The sequence below is a fragment of the Colobus angolensis genome, unplaced genomic scaffold (assembly GCF_000951035.1).
Source record: "Colobus angolensis palliatus isolate OR3802 unplaced genomic scaffold, Cang.pa_1.0 Scaffold24, whole genome shotgun sequence".
NCBI lineage: Eukaryota > Metazoa > Chordata > Mammalia > Primates > Cercopithecidae > Colobus > Colobus angolensis.
The window spans coordinates 5,723,715-5,745,837 of record NW_012115599.1 but is presented as its reverse complement, the minus strand read 5'-3'; the positions used below and the strand labels follow the sequence as shown (position 1 = coordinate 5,745,837).

Sequence of the window (22,123 nt, the reverse complement as noted above, 5' to 3'; positions counted from 1 at the left end):
ATTTTATGCAACCATAAAATAAGTTAATGTTCCAATTTGTTCATGATAATGGGATCATTATTATCTCCAAATCCAACTAAGTCAGATAACCAATCCAGATTTCCATTACTTTGAGAGTGTATAGCCTACAGCATCCCTGGAATTATATTTTTCATGGGTTCAACAGACAACAAAATCTAACTCTATGTAGTTGAAGCAAAGGTTGTTTTTCAATGCTAAAAATTGTTAGGAGGCTAAAAAATGAGTCTGGTTTGAACTTTTAGGAACAATTCACAAAACGACACTACAGAACAAGGCCATCAAAAAACATGGTTTGGCCATCCCAAATCTAAATATCTGAAATCCAAAATATTCTGAAATATGAAACTTTTTGAGTGTTGACATGGCATGCAAAATAAATGCTTTTTGGAGCATTTTGGATTTCAAATTTTTAGATTTGGGATGCTCAGTCAGTATATATAATGCAAATACAGGCATACCTCAGAGACCCTTTAAGTTTGCTTCCAGACCGCCACAATAAAGTGAACTACATGAATTTTTTTGTTTTCCAGTGCATATAAAAGTTATGTTTACATATTACTGTTGTCTACAAAGTGTGCAATAACATTATGCCTAAAAAACAACATATACACCTTAATTTAAAAATACTCTATTGCAGCCGTGCACAGTGGCTCACACCTATAATCCCAGCACTTTGGGAAGCCAAGATGGGCGGATCACGAGGTCAGGAGATCGAGACTATCCTGGTTAACATGGTGAAAGCCCGTCTCTACTAAAAATACAAAAACATTAACCGGGTGTGGTGGCGGGCGCCTGTGGTCCCAGCTACTCGGGAGGCTGAAGCAGGAGAACGGCATGAACCCGCGAGGTGGAGCTTGCAGTGAGCCGAGATCACGCTACTGCCCTCCAGCCTGGGCGACAGAGCGAGACTCCGTCTCCAAATAATAATAATAATAATAATACTTTATTGCTAAAAATTGCTAAGGATCATCTGAGCTTTCAGTGAGTTATAATCGTTTTGCTGTTGGTAGGTCTCGCTTCAATGCTGATGGCCACAGACTGATCGGGGTGGCTGTGACAATTTCTTAAAATAAGACAGCAATAAAGTTTTGTCACATCATTTGACAATTCCTTTCATAAAAGATTTCTCTGTAACATACAATGCTGTTTGACAGCATTTTACCCACAGTAGAGCTTCTTTCAAAATTGGAGTCAGTCTTTTCAAACCCTGCTGCTGCTTTATCAGCCAAGTTTATGGAATATTCTAAATCCTTTGTTGTCATTTCAACAATGTTCACAGCATCTTCACCAGTAGATTCCATATCAAGAAACCACTTTCTTCACTCACCCATAAAAAGCAACTCCTCATCTATGAGTTCAAGTTCTATCATGAGATGGCAGCAGATCAGCCACATTTTCAGACTCCACTTCTAATTCTAGTTCTTCTGCTCCTTCTATGACATCTGCAGTTATTTCCTCCATGAAAGTCCTGAACCCCTCAAAATCATCCATGAGGACTGGAATCAGCTTCTTTCAAACTCTTGTTTATACTGATATTTTGACTTCCCATGAATCAAGAATGTTCTTAATGGCAAATCTATAATCGTGAATCCTTTCCAGGTGTTTTTTTTTTTGGAGACAGGGTCTCGCTCTGTCATCCAGGCTGGAGTGCAGTGGTGTGATCTCTGTTCACTGCAACCTCTGCCTCAGGAGTTCAAGCCATTCTCGTGCCTCAGCCACCTGAGTAGCTGGGATTATAGGCATATGCCAGCATGCCTGGCGAATTTTCATATTTTTGGTAGAGACGGGGTTTCACTATGTTGGCCAGGCTGGTCTCAAACGCCTGACCTCAGGTCATCCGCCCATCTTGGCCTCCCAAAGTGCTGGGATTCCAGGTGTGAGCCACTGTGCCTGGCCCTTTCCAGAATGTTTTTAATTTACTTTGCCCAGATCCATCAGAGGAATGACTATCAAAGACAGCTACAGCCTTACACAATGCATTTCTTAAGTAATAAGACTTGAAAGTCGAAATTACTCTTTACTCCATGGGTTACAAAATGGATGTCGTGTTGGCAGGCATGAAAATGTTACTCTCTATGTACATTTCCATCAGACCTCTTGGATGACTCGCTGCATTGTCAATGAGCAGGATTACTTTGAAAGAAATCTTTTTTTCTGAGAGGTAAGTGTCAACAGTGGGCTTAAAATATTCAGTAAACCATGCTGTAAACAGTTGTGCTGCCATTTAGGCTTTGTTCCATTTATAGAGCACAGGCAGAGGTGATTTAGCATAATTCTTAAGGTCCTATGATTTACAGAGTAACTGTGCACTGGGCTGTAACTTAAAGTCACCAGCTGCACTGTCCCCAAGAGGAGAGACAGTGCCACCTTCATCTTCTGGATGACTTCCTGCAGCTTCTGCATCAGCACTTGCCGCTTGAACTTGCAAGTTATGGAGATGGCTTATCTCCTTATACTTGAAGAATCAACCTCCGCTAACTTCAAACTTTCCTCCGGCAGCTTCCCCATCTCTCTCAGCCTTCACAGAATTGAAGAGTTAGGGCTTTGCTCTGCACTAGGCTTTGGCTTAAGGGAATGTTGTGGCTGGTGTGACCTTCTATCCAGACCATAAAACTGTACCTGTATCAGCAATAAGGCTGTTTCCTTTTCTTATCATTCGTTTGTTCACTGGAGTTAAAACTATTAATTTCCTTTAATAACTTTTTCTTTGCATCCATATCTTGGCTAATTGTGTGGCACAAGAGGCCTAGCTTTTGGCCTATCTGGGCTTTCGACACACCTTCCTCAATATGCTTAATCATTTCTAACTTCTGATTTAAAATTAAACATATCTAATTCTTTCTCACTTGAACAATTAGAGGGCAGTGTAGGGTTATTAACTAGTCCAATTTCAATACTGCTGTCTTCAGGAACAGGGAGGCCTGAGGAAAGGGACAGAGTTGTGGGAATGGCCAGTCAGTGCAGCCGTCAGAACACAGACAACTGGACTAAGTTCACCATCTTACATGGACACTGTTCATGCTGCCCCAAAATGATTACAATAGTAACATCAAAGATCACTAACCACAGACCACCATACAGATATAATAATGAAAAAGCATGAAATACTGCAAAAATTACCAAAATGTGACACAGACAGGAAGTGAAAACATGCTGCTGGGAAACTGGCAGAGACAGACTTGCTTGGCATAGTGTTACCACAAACCTTCAATTTGTAACAAACACAATTATCTGCAAAGTACAATAAATCAAAGCATAATAAAACGAGATACACCTGCATACCACCCAAAGCAATTTACAAATTCAATGCTATTTCTATTTAACTACCAATGACATTCTTCACAGAATTAGAAAAAACTATTTTAAAATCCATATGGAACCAAAATAGCCAAGGCAATCCTAAGCAAAAAGAATAAAGCTGGAGACATCACACTACCCGATTTCAAGCTATACTACAAAGGCTACAGTAACTAAAACAGCATGGTACTGGTACAAGAACAGATACACAGACCAATGGAACAGAATAGAGAGTCCAGAAATAATGTTGCACACCTACAACAAAGTTGACAAAAACAAGTGAAAAGGACTCCCTAATTCAATAAGTGGTGCTGGGATAACTGGGATAACTGACTAACCATATGCAGAAGATTGAAACTGCCTTCCTTATGCCATATACAAAAATCAACTCAAGATAGATAAAAGACTTAAATGTAAAACCTGAAACTATTAAAAACCCTGGAAGATAAGCTAGAAAATACCGTTCTAGATAAAGGATCTGGCAAAGATTTCATGACAAAGTCACCAAAAGCAATTGCAATAAAGACAAAAACTGACAAATTGGACCTAATTAAACTATCTTTAGTTTAATTAATTCTTTGGCTTCTGCCAAAGAAACTATCAACAGAGTAAACCAGAGGACCTACAGAATGGGAGAAAACATCTGCTAACTACGTATCTGTCAAAGGTCTAATATCCAGAATCTCTAAGGAACTTAAACCTAAAAGCAAAAAAAAACCCCATTAAAAAGTGGGCAAAGGACACGAACAATTTTCAAAATAAGGCATACATGTGGCCAACAATCATATGAAAAAAATTCTCAACATTACTAATCATTAGAGAAATGCAAATCAAAACTACAATTAGATACTGTCTTACACCAGTCAGAATGGCTATTACTAAAACGTCAAAAAGTAACAGATGCCAGCGAGGATGCAGACAAAAGGGAACGCTTATATACTACTGGTGAGAATGTAAATTAGTTCAGGCTTTGTGGGAAGCAGTGCAGCTATTCCTCAAAGAACTTAAAACAATTACCATCTGACCCAGCAATCCCATTACTGGGTATATATCCAAATGAATATAAATAATTCTACCATAAAGACACATGGACACATATATTTACATTATTCACAATTTATTATTCACAATAGCAAAGACATGGAATAAACCTAAATGCCCATGAAGAGTAGACTGGATAAAGAAAATGAGGTACATATACAACATGGTATACTACGCAGCCATAAAGACACAAGATCGTGTCTTTTGCAGCAACACGGATGCAGCTGGAAACCATTATCCTAAGTAAACACACGAACAGAAAACCAAATACTGCATGTTCTCACTTGTAAGTGGGATCTAAACAACGAGAACAGGTGGACACAAAGATGGGAACAACAGACATCAAGGCCTACTTGACAGTGGAGGGTGGGAGGAGGAAGAGGATCAAAAAATGACCTATCAACTACTATGCTTATTACCTGGTGGCAAAATAATCTGTATACCAAATCCCCGTGACACACAGTTTATCCATATAACAAACCTGCACATACCCATGAACCTAAAATAAAAGTTAAAAAAAAAAAAAAAGAGGTACACCTGTTTTCCTTAACCCCCAAAATTCAAAACCCAAAACATTTATGGTCTCAAGATTTTTGGATAAGGAATACTCAACCTGTATTCCCTGTCCATAAGAAAGCTGCATAGTAAATTTGAAAGCTTCTGGCTCCAGAGCATTGCACAAACCACACAAATCCAAATCACAACCAGAATCCTACCAGCAGAAACAATAAAAATAGGAAAATAACAAATTCTAATTCACTTCTACCTTCCATATCTCACGAGTATATCTGTGGCAGAAATAAAGTAACATTAAGAACTCTGACTGCAAAGGAATCTGAGATACATACTTGTGAATTTTAGTTTCTAAAATACCAGAAAGTTTAAATAGTATTGAATACCTTTGGTAATATAACATAAAACTCTGGTTTCCACATCAACAAACATACTACAATGGGAGAGTACAGAAGACAACCAAATTAAGGGAATGAAGTTGCTCAGAGGATAAAAAGAAATTAGGATTCGAAGATGGAGGAGAAAGTAGGTGGGGAAAGAGGAGATGGGGCTAAATAAATAAAACTACAATGTATATGAACAGAATAAACAAGGACTTAAGAATTACTAAGTCCTTATTTTATATTAGTAAATACTAAAATATAAATAAAACACACTGTAAGAATAAATGTTGTTTTATACATCAATTAGTGGTTTTTTAGACTTAATTCTTAACCCTAAGAGCTAACAGTAACCAAATAAAATAAATTTATATTCTAATAGAAAACCATAAAGGGACGATCCTGTATTTTTTAAAGGGACGGCAAAATGAACATGCCCTTGATACAACATCCCATTAACCGGCTACAATCAAATTGGCTATGGTAAGTGACCAGACCACTGGTCTAACCTAAGTCTTCAAAAAAAACAAACAAACAAAAAAGGCTTACTGGAATATTAATACAAGCAAATTAATTCTAAATTAACATCCAATCTTTCAAATATTAAACTTCTATCAAAGGTATACATTAAAGACCTTTTTCAAATTTAAAAATAAGACATTTTAAACATCAGAAAAAGGCTCTACACAACAGACTTTTATTCTGAAAGTTTGCTCTTCAGTCAGAGAAATAATCACCCCCACCCCTCCCTAAAATGTAAAAAACAAAAAACTTAGTGATTCTATTTGTTCAAAAAATAAAAAAAGGACTTAATAAATGCTATGTGCCTTGTCTGTCTCTCCTTTCAGAAAATACAGAAAACTGTACTTTTCAGCCCCAAACAGGGGCAGTTTGGTGGTGCTGCATAACTAGCTCTGGCCTATAAATATGAAATATGAGCACAACTGATATAAATCACCTCTGGGCCAAGGCAGATAAAAGCACGGCCTACAGGTCCTTGGATTTCCCTCTTCCTCACTGATCTTGGGAACATGCATTAGAGATGGTGGCATTCCAAGACAAGGGAGCCTGGATCACTGAGTCATCAAAGAGAAGAGTTCCTACAAATTTGCTTTGAAACTTCACTTGAAAAACTTCTGTTAGTTTAAGACACTGAGATTTTGGGGTTTATTTATAACTATAGCACAGTGTAGATATTAGTAATAAACAAGTCTATTTAAAAATATTCCTACTTTGGTAACATAAAAAGACTGTGTGTCAAATTCACTCTCCATTTTAAATAGTTAAGGGCTAACATTGCTACAAAGGTAAGTAAATATACATTACAGAGGTATATGATACACACACAAACGCGCAGAGACAGAGATGAGTGAATAAAAGTAACTCTTGAAAACAAGAATATGACTTACAGTGTGAGCACATTTCCAAAGGATAACTTGCCTCATTTCCCTGGGGGGGGAGAAAAAAGAAATAATTAGTCATAAAATCGGCACAAATTTCTTTAAAATATTAAACCTAAATATTTTAAGCCAAAAAACATAGGGAAATAAGCCATAAACTAATAATATGACCACATCTATAAATTACATTTATATTTTTAAAAAATAAGTAAGAAAACAATAGTGTAGAAAGAGTTCTTGAATCAAACTGTTCTGATTTATGGCTCTGTCACTTAGGATTTACGCAAACATTTGATTGCAATATATTTTAAATATTTTCTAACACCCTAAATATGTTATATGCCAAATTTTAACACATTAGGGACTGTCAATGCTCCAACTTGTCTTGCTAGGTGAATTGATTTTGTGGTAGAGCTTAGAACAAAGATTCCCTTGCCAACTCTAACTGAAGAGTTTCCTGAGACTGCAAAATGAGCTGTTAAAAAGAAAAAAACAGAAATCTGTTATCATTTTTCCCTGTATTGAAATGTAATTTTCTATATGCTGAGCAACTAAAATAAGAAAAATATTAATGGAAAGGTGAGTCTAACTTGACAGTCAGCCACTTGAAAACCATTTCAAATTTTTCTTTTCATACAAAGTCTTATTTCATGAATAGACCCTAACTTAACATAATTTATCTGAACTCCTAATTTATATATATTAAAAAAAGTAAACCTATCCGTTTTCTATACCAGGATTTTACATTAAATATATTTAAGGAAAAAAGTGTTCTAGAAAAACTAGAGACCTGGGTCAATGTCTACATTTAACAACTCTGAGAACTGGGCCCAGGGAGGTCAAATATCTGCTGGAAGATCACACCATTTGATTAGCAGTGGAATCAAAAGTAGTTCTAAATCTAAAACAGTAAAAATCCCAAGTAGTGTAACAGACTCAGAAGTAGAATCATTAAGATCTTTAAAATCGTCTATAGAATTTAAAGTAACATAAGTTAAATTTTGAAAGTTCAGTGGTAAATTGAATACCAAGCATCCTATATTCTATTTATCTAACCTTGACCCTGCCTAGCAATTAAATAGCAATAAGTATACAGTTGCTATTAATTCAAGTGTACAATTAACATTGGTATATTTAAATATATATCTTCAGAAGCTATTGAAAACCTAAATTTTTTTTTCAGTATGGCTGGCTTTTAAACTCCTCAACATACCTTTAACCCTGTGTAAACAAAGTCTAATCAGTAAGTTACAGCATTCAATTAACTGACATGGTACCAATAGCTACTCTTTTTCTTGCAAGTTATAGCAGATAATTGCAATTTTCCATAACTGGTAGTATTAGGTCACTTTAAATATCAAATGTATGTTAAAGTGAGGATAAAAGAAAGCAAACATTAATAAAGCTTGATATTAATGAATAGAGATGGATTTCTGCTTATTTTGCACATTACTTAATTGATCTTAATATTCTTACCATGATTATCTTACTGCCTTACATATTCTTGTTTGTCTTAATTTTTTTTGATGCTTTTTTTGTTTTCCTTATTCCACACTACCTTAAAATTAAGTATGTTTCTTGCAAGATTCTCAAGAGCATACCAGTATTTTATTTACTAAATTTTGCACTGTCACTGTGAGTTTTTTTTTTTTTTAATAAGTATCATTACTGTTTTATAGGTAGGTAAAAAGTAGTTATGTGGTAGTTTCAAGCAGGATTTTAAAACTAGGTCCTTTTTTCTCCAGCCCACTAACCTTTAGAGTGTTATCAATTCTTTGTAAACGATACCATCTATCTCACCCATTTATCTGTATCACTCCCAACTAGACAACGCCCACAAGACCTAAGAACCAACCAGGCCAGGGCTCCTAAGGACTTTCCCATTAACAAGGAATAACTCATTGTGCTCCTAAACTTGGAATCCATATATCCAAAACATTATTGCAACCACAATCTGTCCCAAACTGACCACATCACATCCCTGCTAAAATTCAATAGCTCCCACTGCCTTCACAATAAAAACTAACACTTTTTAGAAAGCTAAGTAAAATCCTTTAATTAAGACAACTCGTATCTCTGTAGTCACTCTCCCAAGCAGCACCACCATCTCTACCCTACATTCCCCACTTTTTACTCTATATTCTGTATTGTTTGAACTTTTACAGCAAGAATGTCTTCATAGTTTACCTTCCATTTAAAAAAGGAAACCAAAGCAAAACATGGCAATATAAAGATAATTTTGTCAATATGGTCAATATAATTTTGTTCCATGTTCAGTCTTCCTCATGCTTAGTCACTACTAAAAAATAGGAGTTTTGGAAATTCCCCTTTATACTCCTCTCCCCACCCCCTCATGGTCAGCTTCTTAAGCTACTAGCTGGGAGTATTACATTTATCAGTAATTGTTTCATTCAGGTTTGGCGTGTGGGCTATAGTTTATTGATCCCTGAATCTAATGCATAATTACATTTAAACATAAAATACACATCAGTTTGTAAATTATTGTATCAGACTTAACTGGAAAAAATAGCATTTCTCAAGGCAAATTAATTCTTCAGTGAATTTCTAGCCGATAGCTCCAGTCTAGGATTGGGAAATACTAAAATAATGATAGATACTGTGAAAGATATACCCAATAAGGTACTGACATTTACTTCTAAGAGAACCACTCAACTGGGGGGGGAAAAAAAACCATAAAATTACATCTAAATATGAAAAAAGTTCTAAAGCTAACATGTTTTAAGTTTAAATAAGAAAGCTTGAAGAATTCAAGCATCATCCCACATGACCAAGTTACTGACAAGATCACTCGATGATGAGGTCCTTAAATAAACCCACTTGCCTTAAGTTCAAGATAGACTTTCCTTACACTATACTGATTTAAAAATTCAGTAACATCTGCCTATGAAGGAGAAATGCTACATGAACCACTCGACCAGTGTTTAAAAAACTACTAAATCAGAAAAATTTTATCAAACAACATTCATCAGGCATTATCTGTGATCACCCACATAAGAAAACAAAAGAGGTAAGCCCTTATCTATGTCCCAGCTTACTATCTGGAGAAAGTTTCCAGGTTGCAGCACAGGAACGGGGAACAGAAACACAGTCCCAAGACACTGCCGAATTGAGAAGTCAGAGATACATGAAGTTCGTAAGGCCAAGGAGATTAGACTTATGAGGAAGAGTACTTTAGAAAAGGGAGACGCATGAGAGACCTTTGGAGATCTGCATAAAAGTCTCCTCCAGTCTCTGCTTAAGTCTGAGAGGAAACTTCCCAAGTCCAGGAAAAGAACTAGTAGCAGGTTGAGTAACTTTTGGGAGTTTGCGCAGAGCTAGGAATAGTTCATGATCCCATGAGCCAAAATGGAGAAACTTTTAAATACACAGGGAATTGGGTCCAGTCCTCAGAACGACTACATTGGCCATGAATTAAAGGCTGTTCTGGACTTACCTTAAGAAAGACAGAAAACAAGTCTCAGATCAAATTTGGGTCTCAGTAACTTAAGCAGCTGACAAAACAAACTCTTACATTCTTTAAAGGAATAAAACAAAATCTAGCACAACAGCATAAAATTCAAAATGTATGACATCCAATGTAAAACATAATAGGATGCTACAAAATGGATGAACCTCAAAATCATGGTAAGTAAAAGCCAAAAACAAAAGGCCACATATTTTATGATTCCATTTATATGAAATATACTGATAAAGAAAATACACAGAAACAGAATGTAGAGACTGGTGGGTGCCAGTTGCTGGGGGAGGAGGAATGGTGAACAATTACTTTTTGGCTATGGAGTTTCCTTTTAGGGTGATGAAAATATTTTCAAACAACATAGAGGTGGTGGTTGTACTACATTATAAATGTACTAAATGCCAGCCTGAGCAACATGGCAAACACCATCTCTACAAAAAATACAAAAAAGGCTGGGCGTGGTGGCTCCCGTCTGTAATCCCAACACATTGGGAGGCCGAGGTGGGCAGATCACTTGAGGTCAGGAGTTCAAGACCAGTCTGGTCAACATGGTGAAACCTCATCTCTACTAAAAATACAAAAATTAGCTGGGCATGGTGGCGGATGCCTGTAATCCCAGCTACTCGAGAGGCTGGGGCAGGATAATCACTTGAACCGGGGAGGTGGAAGCTGCAGTGAGCAGAGATCGTACCACTGCACTCCAGCCTGGGCAACAAAGCGAGACTCCACCTCAAAAACAAAAACAAAAATATGAGCCAGGCATGTTGACATATGCCTGTAGTCTCAGCTACTCAGGAGGGCGACACGGGATAACTGCTTGAGCCTGGGAGATCAAGGGTGCAGTGAGCCAGGAGCGCACCACTGCATTCCAGCCTGGGCAACCAAGCAAGACTTTGTCAGTAAGTAAGTAAATAAATAAATAAATAAATAAATGTCACTGAACTGTTTACTTTTAAAATGATTTTGTTATGTGAATTTCATGTCAATAAAATGTTTTACTTGCTGTTTAAAGAAATAATGGCTCCAAATCTTCCAAATTTGATGAAAACTTTAAATCCCCAAATCCAAGAAGTTCAATGAACTCTAAGTAGAAGAAACATAAAACAAAAAACACACACACACATAATAAATTGCTGTGACACAGAAAATCCTAAATATAATCAGAGAGGAAAAAAGATTAACTACATACATATAACAAAATTACTACAGCATATTTCTTCTTAGAGACACCAAGGACAGGAAACAATGGAATCTGTTTAAAGTGTTAAGAAAAAAAAAAAAAAACTATCAGTTTTTATATCCAGCAAAAACATCTTTCAAACATTACGGCAAATGCTTTTTCCAGATAACAAAAACTGAAAGGAAAGATTAGGCTCCAACATATATTCACTACAAAAAAAAAGTCAAAAGAAAATTCTTCAGGCAGAAGAAAAATGATATCAGATGGAAAGCTGGATCTAGACAAAGAAATGAAGAATATCAGAAATGGTAAATGGTAAGTATAAAAGACATTTTTCTCATTTTTAAATGTCTTTAAAATATGACTATTTAAAAGCAAAAATAATGTATTGTGGGGTATGTAAAGTGAACATATGACAACAGCACAAAAGGGCAGAGAAAACACGAACGTATGCTGTTGTCAGGATTTTACACTGTAAGAGAAACACTGAACCATTATTTGAAGTAGAGCATGGTATATTAAAGATGTATACTGTAAACTCTAGAACAGCTTTAAAAAAAAGGAGACAAAATAAAATGGTATCATTGTGATGGTTAATGTTGTGTCAACCTAACTGGGTCAAGGGATGCTCAGCTATCCAGCTAAACATTATTTCTGAGTGAGAGTCTGCTAGGGTGTTTGTGGAAGAGATTAGCATCTGAACTGGTGAACTAAGTAAAACTGATTGGATAATATCCTATCTGTCCAGCACCTGAATAGAACAAAAAGGCAGAAGATTGAATTAGTTCTCTGCCTCACTGCCTGAGCTGCAAAGTCAAGCTTTTCCTTCCCTCAATGCTCCTGGTTCTCAGGCCTTCAGACTCAGACTAGAATTTACACTATCAGTTCTTTAGCTCTCAGGACTTCAAGCTACAGCACCAGCTTTCCTGGGTCTCCAGCTTACAGACAGCAGGAGCAGAACTTCTTAGCCTCCATAATCATGTGAGGCAATATCATATAATAAATCTCTTTCTAGACATATGTATCTCCTACTGGTTATTTCTCTGGAGAGCCCTGACTAATATAATCAGAAAAAATAATCCAAAAAAAGGCAGACAAATAGGTACAAAGAAACAAAAAGCAAATAAGAAACATAAGAAATAGCAAGAAAGCAGATTTAAAAGCAAACATTTTGAGAATTATACATTTCATAATGCTAAAAAGAGCCAATTCATCAGAAAGATGAAGTCCAAAAACATACCAATCCTACACAAATTCTTTCAGAAAGCAGAAAGGAAGGGTACTGTCCTGAACTCATTTTCTGAAGCCAGCATTACTGTGATGCCAAAATTAGACAATATCACAAAAAAAGAAAACTATGGCCGGGCATGTTGGCTCACGCCTATAATCCTAACACTTGGGGGGCCGAGGCAGGAGTATCACTTAAGATCAGGAGTTCAAGACCAGCCTGGCCAACATGGTGAAACCCGTCTCTACTAAGAATACAAAAATTAGCTGAGCATGATGGTAGGCATCTGTACAATCCCAGCTACTCAAGACGCTGAGGCAGAAGAATCGCTTGAACCTGGGAGGTGGAAGTTGCAGTGAGCTGAGATCATGCCACCACACTCCAGCCTAGGCAACAGTGCAAGACTCAGTCTCAAAAAACAACAACAAAAAAAAGAAAACTATATCTAATGTTTCTCTATGACCAATAATGTAAAAATCCTTCAGAATATCTTAGCAAATTGAATCCAAAAATAAACATCATGACCAACCAAGGATTATTCCAGCAATGGAAAGTTGGTTTAATACTCAAAACTAATGTGATTCACAACATTAACAGAGAAAAAAGAAAAAAACCACACGGTCAACCAAACAGATACAATAAAACCATCTGACAAATTCCATCACCCATTTTTGATAAAACAAGAGTAACTCAGCAAACTAGGAATATTTCTCAATCTATAAAAGGTTATCTACAAAAATTCTTCAAAAAATGTTATATGTAATAAGATTCTCCCTAAGATTAGAACAAGATAAAGACATCTGCACAAATACAAAAGGCAAGACAAAAGAAACAAAAGGTATACAGATTGAAAAGGAATAAACTGCCTTTAGTTGCAGATGACATAATTGTGTATGTACATAAATCCTAAGCAAATTACTAAAAAGCTATCAAAGCTAATAAATGAATTAAGCAAGATGGCAAGATAAAAGGTCAATATACAAAAGTTAAATATATTTAATATTCTGGAAACAAATGGAAAACGAAATTCAGAATACACTTCCATTTATAAAATCATCAAAAATACAAAATACTTAGAAATAGTGAATAAGAGATGTGTAGGGAGAAGACGTAGCTGAGAAAGAGCTAAGAAAACCTAGCTATATTTATTAATAGATGAGAAGACTCAATGCTGTTAAGATGGCAATTCTTCCCATAATGATCTGCATATAGAAGACAATCCCAATAAAAATCCCAGCAGAATATTTTACAGAAATCAATAAACTAATTCTAAAATCCATACGGAGATGCAAAGAACCTAAGAGCCAAGGGATCTGAATGAAAAAGAAGAACAATGGTGAAGGACTTACAACATCTGACTTAAAGAGTTATAAAGGGCTGGGTGCAGTGGCTCTCGCCTGTAATCCCAGCACTTTGGGAGGTGGAGGCGGGTGGATCACTTGAGGTCAGGAGTTTGAAACCAGCCTGGCCAACATGGTGAAACGCTGTCTCTACTGAAAATAAAAAAAATTAGCCAGGCATGGTGTCAGGCACCTGCAATCCCAGCTACTCAGGAGGCTGAGGCAGGAGAATCACTTGAACCTTGGAAGCAGAGGTTGCAGTGGGCCGAAATCGTGCCACTGCACTCCAGCCTGGACGGCAGAGCAAACTCGTCTCAGAGGAAAAAAAAAAAAAAAAAGTTATAAAGCTAGTCATCAAAAGAGTGGTACTGGTGTAAGAAGAGACAAAGATCAATTGGACAGAATAAAGTAAACACACACACACAATTTTCAAGAAAGGTTTCCAGGTAATTAAATGGGGGAAAAAAATCTTTGCAACAAATGATGCTACAACAACTAAATAGCAATATGCAATTAAAAAAAAAGGACACAAAGATTTGAACAGATATTTCACAACAAAAGATATGATTAACATCAAATAAACACATGAAAAGACGTTTAATATCACTAGACATTAGAAAAAGGCAAGTTAAAACCAAAGTGAGATATTACTATACAGGCAACTAGCATAATAAATATGTCTGTAATTTTAAAATGGACATACGAAGTGTTACTGAAGATGTGGAATAAATGATTATGTGGTGAACAGAATTCTTAGCCCTTTGAAATTCTGAATCCCTTGTATACATACATTTTCTCCCAATTACTAAATCAAACACTAATCTAGTTACTGCTGCAGAAGGATTTTGCACATGTAATTAAGGTCCCAAATCAACCACCTCTGGATAAGATTTATCCAGGTGGCCCTGACCCGTAAGAGCCCTTTAAAAGCAGTTTTCCTTGTGTGGTCTAAGAAGGTGAAAATGAAAGAGTCAAAGCGGGAGAGGAATTCAACACAAGGGAAGTGGAGGGGCCACATGGCATTGAATGCAGGCAGCCTGACAGGGATGAGAGTGACCTCTAGTGAACAGGAGCAAGGAAACAGAGTGCTCAATCTCACAAGGGCAAAGAGCTGAATTCCGCCAATAACGTGAACAGCTTGGAAAGCAGACTTCCCCAGAACCCCCGGAAGAGAACTTGGTCTAGTTGGCACCTTGATTTCAGTCTTGTGATGCTCTGAAGGGAACCCAGTCACGCAGTGGTGAGCTTCTGATTTACGGAACTATGAAATAATAAATGAGTGCTGTTTTAAACTACTATGTTTATGGGAATTTGTTACACAGCAACAGAAAACTAATAACCAAATTTACAGTGTATGTGGCTAAAAGTAAAAACACTGACATACCAAAGTGTTGGTGAAGATGTAGAGCAAATGAAAATTTTATATCTTGCTAGTGAGAACTCAAAACTGTACTGCCATTTCAGAAAACTGTGTGTTGGACTCTTAGCGTAACCGGAAATGAAAACATGTCCACACAAAAATTTGTACTCACATGTCCACAGCAGCTTTATTCAGCTTTATTCTCAATAGACCAATCTGGAAACAACCTAAATGTCTTCTACTGGTGAACAGATACACTGTTATATCCAGACAACAGAGTACTATTCAGTAATGAACAGGAAAAGACTAGTAATACACCCAATAACATAATGAATCTCAAAGCAATACGCTAAGTGAAAGAAACCAGACACAAAAAGCTATGTGCTGTATGGTTCCATTTATAAATGCTACAAAAAACAAACTGCAGTAACTGAAAGTTCAGGGGTTTTGGGGAGGGGGAGAGCAGGGAGTGAATGAAAAAGGTACCAGGTAACATTTCAGGGTGATAGACCTATTCTACATCTTGTCTGTGGTGATTACAAAACTATATACATTTATCAAGGCACATTAATCATATACTTAAAACTAGTTTTTATTATAGGTAAGTTGCACCTCAATAAAGCTGATTTTTATAACTCAATATATTAAGGACCTCAGTCCCAAATATAATGGAATTGCTTAATACATAATTTAAGTCTCCAGTTAAGAAACAATCTCATCACTTTCTTTAAAATAATCAAGTTTCACTGCTGTCATATTATTCAAAATTCAAACTATATGCATTTATTTTTATAAGACACACATTTCAAGGTAATGTATTCATAGCAAATAACATTTTCCAGATTAATCTTACAGAATCATGAGAAACCAAAAATTATTTACAGTAATCTTGACATTTATAAATCATCCCCTCGTCTCTCCTTCCCTGATTTTAAATTCCATGAAGACATCAACTGTCTTATTACCTTTTGATATTCTTTGCCAGATTTAACATTGTCCTAAATTTACTTTAAAGGAAGAATTTGATTAGGTGCATGGTAAAAGTCTGGAACAGTTTAAGTCCTATTTAAGCATCAATGCGCTGAAGTACAAGGTTAGATTAAGGGCATTAGAAGACCCAAATTCTTAAAAGTCCAGTTATTAAAGCACTTTAGATTTTCTCTTTCCTTTTGATGCTCACTTTTCATAATGAGTATTAAGCATTTGGATCTGCATACATTTTAAATAAGCAAACAGTACTCTAATACTGAAGTAATATTTATAGTTCACAAAGAGTCTACAACCAAATAAGGAAATGTTGTCATCTCTTAAAGTCTACTAGGATAAAGATAAATGTCTAAATATTCTGACTGCATATCCTCTGAAATATTCAAAGCTTTACAGAATGTATCCATAAAATTTATTTTTATTCTTTCAAACCTTGTCACTTTAAGATCAAAGCAACTCTAAACCAAAGAGAACCAAGGATTTTTCATTTTTTTGCCAGAAAAATTTTTTAGATAATATTTTCCTGATTCCTACTGATTTCGGATCCCAAAACTGACAATCGTAATAGAATTTTTTTTAATGTTGAATAACATGAACTTGAAGAAAGTTACCTTAGGAATCAATCCAAATGTCTTTAGCTGCTGAAAGACAGCTTGATGACTGCACAATTAATGTAATTATTATAATGAAATTAGTTTTTTCTACGGTAAAGTCACCGACCATCTTAGTAACTGTTCTAGAACAGATTCTCCTTTTTTTTTTTTGAGACGGAGTCTCGCTCTGTCGCCCGGGCTGGAGTGCAGTGGCCGGATCTCAGCTCACTGCAAGCTCTGCCTCCCGGGTTTACGCCATTCTCCTGCCTCAGCCTCCCGAGTAGCTGGGACTACAGGCGCCCGCCACCTCGCCCGGCTAGTTTTTTGTATTTTTTAGTAGAGACGGGGTTTCACCGTGTTAGCCAGGATGGTCTCGATCTCCTGACCTCGTGATCCGCCCATCTCAGCCTCCCAAAGTGCTGGGATTACAGGCTTGAGCCACCGCGCCCGGCCAGATTCTCCCTCTTCTTAAGAAACATAAAGCAAAAGGCATAAAACCATGGATGCATGAATCTCGTCAGGGACAGGGAGTGAAAAGATCAAAAGACAGAAACAGGAGATAAAAACCAGTCATACCAATGACAGATCCAAGCTTCTTTAATGATTTTAGGAGGGGGGAAAAAAACCCTAAAAATTTCTAGTCTGATAAATGCTGCCATAATTACAATCTATAACTTGTTTGAATCCATCCAGCAAATGTATGAAGGCACATAATATATGTTAACTATTTAAAGATCCTATTACTCACTTTGACAGTTAAAACATATTTCCCATTAAATGACACCTACACCTACATTACCCCCACTCCTGTTTTTCCTTCTACTATTTAATGTTAACCACAATTTTTGTGTTTATCTTGTATTGTGCACAATTTCGCTGAACTTATTCATTAGTACTGTAAGTTATCTTTTGTAGATTTCTTGAAATTTTTCTATGTAGATAGTCATACCATCTGCAAATAGGATCTGTTTTTCTTCTTTCCAATCTGTATGCCTTTATATTCTTTTCCTGCCTTACTACACTGGCTAGAACTTTCAGCACTATGCTGAAAAGAGCTAAAATCCTTGCTTTGTTACAGATCTTACAGAGAAAGTACTCAGTCTTTTGCCATTAAGTATAATGTCAGCCGTAGGTTTTCACAGATGTTCTTTATTCAACTGAGAACATTTCCCTCTACATTTTTCTAAGTTTTTCTTTTGTCTTGGGTTTTATTCTTTAGCCTGTTAATATAATTATACAGACGAAGTTTCAAACAGTGAACCAGCTTTGCACCCATAAAACAACCATAACTGATTATGGTGTATAATCTTTTAAAAGTATTAACTCTATTTGTTAATGTTTTAAGGGTTTCTGCATCTATACTGCCGTGAGGATGTTGATCCATAGTTATCTTTTTTGGATTTTGGTATCAAGGAAACAGGGCTACTCAAATTCTATTTCACACTGGAAGAAGTGTGATAGTTTGTGTTTAAGGAACTGGTTCATTACTTCAAAGTTGTCAAATTTATGTGTATAGAATTAGTTATAGTAACCCCTTATCTTTTTTCACATCTGCAGGGTCTACAGTGATGTCCCCTATTTCATTCCTTATAATGGTAATTTGTCTTATTACTTGTCAGTCTTATTTATGTTTTTGAAGAATGAGCTTTTTTTTCTGAGATGGAGTCTTGCTCTGTCGCCCAGCCTAGAGTGCAGTGGCGGGATCTAGGCTCACTGCAAGCTCCGCCTCATGGGTTCATGCCATACTCCTGCCTCAGCCTCCAGAGGAGCTGGGACTACAGGCAACCGCCACCACGCCCGGCTAAAGTTTTTGTATTTTTAGTAGAGACGGGGTTTCACCGTGTTAGCCAGGATAGTCTCGATCTCCTGACCCCGTGATCCGCCTGCCTTGGCCTCCCAAAGTGCTGCGATTACAGGCTTGAGCCACCGTGCCCAACCAGAATGAGCTTTTTATTTCAAAGGTTTTTCTCTATTGTTTTTGTTTTTTTATTTCATTTACTATTTCCTTCCTTCTGCTCGCTTCAGGTAGATTTTTCTCATCTTTTTTTCTAGGTTCTTGAAGTGGGAGCTTAGATTATTTATTTGAGGGGTTTTTCTTTTCTTTTTCTCAACTGTGTGCATTTAGTGCTATAAATTTCCCTCTCTGGACTGCTTTAGTTGTATCCCACAACTTTTGGTATGCTGTATTCTTATTTTCGTGAAGTTCAATGTATTTTTTTAAATTTCCCTTGAGACCTCCTGTTTCACTCATAAATTATTTGGCAGTGTTTAGAGATTTTCCAGTTATCTATTATTGATTTCTAGTTTGATTCCACTTTGGTAGAACACATTTGATTTCAATTCCTTAAAATGTATGTTTATGTTTTTTGGGGGGTTTTCTGAGACAGGGTCTCCCTATCGCTCAGGCTTGAGTGTAGTGGCATGACATGGCTTACTGCAGCCTTGAACTCCTGGGCTTGAGTGATCCTCTCCCACCTCAGCCACTCAACTACAGGCATATGCCATCGTGCTCAGCTAATTTTTTTTTTCATGGAGACTGAGTCTTTTTACATTGCCCAGGCTCGTCTCAAACTCCTCATGCAATCCTCCCACCTTAGCCTCCCCAAACATTTAGGATTATAGGCATGAACCATCATGCCCAGCTGAGGTTTACTTTTATGGCCCAGGACAGAACTTTCCTTGCTATACGTTCTCTAGTCACTTGAAAAGATGAAGCATTCTATAAATTGGATAGTACTGGATGATTACATTGTTGATTATCTTTCTATATCCCCTTTGCTGATTTTCTTGCTTGGTCATTCCATCATTTGCTGAGAAATAGGTGTTGACGTCTCCAACTATAATTCTGGACTTGTCTATTTCCCTTTTCAGTTCCATCAGTCTTCATGTATTTTGCAGTTCCACTGCTAACATTTTTAAAACTGTTATGTCTTCTTAGTGGATTAACCCTTTTATCATTATATAATGCCTAGTCACTTTCTCTGGTAATTGCTTTGTTATGAGGTCTACTTTATCTAATATTAAATATAACCGTACCTGCTTTCTTTGGATTAATGTTTGCATGATAAATCTTTCTCCTTTCTTTCACTTTTAACATGCCTATATTGTTATATTTAAAGTACATTTCTTACAGAAATCTTATGATTGGGTAATGTCTTTAATTCATTCTGCCAATATGTTTAATTGGGGTGTGTGTGTGTGTGTGCATACATACATACATTTGGAAACAGGCTCTCACTCTGGAGTGTAGTGGCACAATCTTGGCTCACTGCATCCTCCACCTCCCAGGCTTAAGCGATGCCCCCATCTCAGTCTCCTGAGTAGCTTGGACCACAGGCACTCACCACTATGCCCAGCTAATTTTTTGTATTTTTGGTTGAGACAGGTTTCACCATGTTGCCCAGACTGGTCTCAAACTCCTGAGCTCAGGCAATCCACATGCCTCAACCTTCCCAAGTGCTGGGATTACAGTTGTAAGTCACCATGCCTGGCCTTCATTTCTGTTTTCTTTATCCTGTCTCCTGGTGGGTTAAACTTTTTTTAAATTCCATTTTGATTTATCCATAATGCTTCTGCATGTATCTCTAGAGCTTTCTTAGTGGTTGCTCTATGTACATTATACAGGTAACTTTTCACTATCTTATTAGTTCATCATTTTACCCTCCTCCTGCTCACAGCTATCTTAAATATTTCCTCTACATACCTTTAGAACCACATCAGTGTTGTAATTTTTGCTTCAACACTCAAATACAATTTAAAAACTCAAAAGGAGAATATCTATTGTATTTACCCATACTTTCACACTTTGAATTGTTCCTTCCTCTTTTCTGATGTTCCAAGATTCTTTTATCACACCCCTTCTGTTTTCAGAATGTCTTTTGTTACCTTTCTAGGGTAAGTCTGCTGGTGACATATTCTCTTAGTTTTCCTTCATATGAGAATGTCTTGATTTCCCTTTCATTCCAGAAGGATGTTTTCTCTAGATACAGGTTTCTGAGTTGACAGTCCTTTTCTTTCAGCACTTGAAAAATGTGAAATTTCCTTCTGGCCTCTATGGTTTCTGATGAGAAAACTGCTATCATTTGAACTGTTTTCCCCATCTACATGAAGTGTAATTTCTCTCGTGCTCATTTAAAGACTTCTCTTGTTTTTATAAGTTTGACTTTGAGATGTCTTGGTCTGGATGTCTACAGGGTTTGTCCTGTTGAACACTCACTTGGCTTTTTAAAACTCAGTGTCTTTTGCCAAATTCGCAATATTTTCAGCCATTATTTCCTTAAGTACTTCTTCAATCCTGCCCTCTCCCTCTCCTTCTGTGACTCTGACAACACAAGTGTTAAATCTTTTTATAGTCTCATGGTTCCCTGAGGTTCTGTACATTTTTTTTTTTCAGTCTGTTTTCTGTTGTTCAGATTGGGTAACTACTTCTGCCCGCTAGTTCACTGACCTTTCCTCAGTCTGTTTGCTATTAAGCCTGCTCACTGGGCTATTGTATTGGTTATTATATATTTCAGTTCTAAAATTACCATTTGGTTTTTCTATATGTCTTCTATTTTTTTGCTGAAGTTTTCTTTTTTTTTCCCCGTTTCATGTATATCAGTTTTTTCTTTGAGAGACACAGGTTTATTTTTGAGGAAATGTGTGCCAAATACTCAAGTGTGAATAATAGATTTTATTAGTTGTTCTCGCTAGTAGTTTTGGTATTCTATGAAAAAAAGCAGCTAGTTCAGCTTATAAATCACACAAGTGCTTGTTTTTCCTCAAAACTACAATTACGATTTCACATGTAAAAGTAGTGCTTTACATTTTTATTTTATCATAGAGAATATTTAAAATACGTGTAGTTACTGGTTGAGATTTAACAAAATAGTGCTTTATCAGTGATATTCTAAAGCAAAAGTGGTGTTTTTTAAAACTGCAAGTACACAGTAATAAAGAATACAACTTCTAGTAAAGTAGGGTGCTCCTGTTTCAATTCATGCTAAGGTACCATCAAGTTTTACTAATGATTGCTTTTGCACCATCAATACAAATAGAAACACAGTAAAGACAAGTCATGTTTTAGTGTTATCATGAAAACAATTCTGACTTCATGTGCTCCCTAGAAAGTGTCTTGGGGATCCCCAAGTATCCATGAACCACTCTGAAAACTGCCAATCTAACCTTAAGATTTAGTTAGGCCGGGCGCCGTGGCTTATGCCTGTAATCCCAGCACTTTGGGAAGCCAAGGCAGGTGGATCACCTGAGGTCAGGAGTTCAAGACCAGCCCGGACAACATAGCAATACCCCATAACTACTAAAAAAA

General features: G+C 36.6%; 1 protein-coding gene across 1 annotated transcript in view; it reads right to left on the bottom strand.

The window, feature by feature from the left end:
• WDR92 (WD repeat domain 92) overlaps positions 1-22,123 on the bottom strand; it is a 129,292-nt gene that overhangs the window by 77,562 nt on the left and 29,607 nt on the right. The window contains 1 exon segment of the mRNA XM_011945276.1: positions 6,662-6,701. Coding sequence (XP_011800666.1) covers positions 6,662-6,701 — 40 coding nt within the window.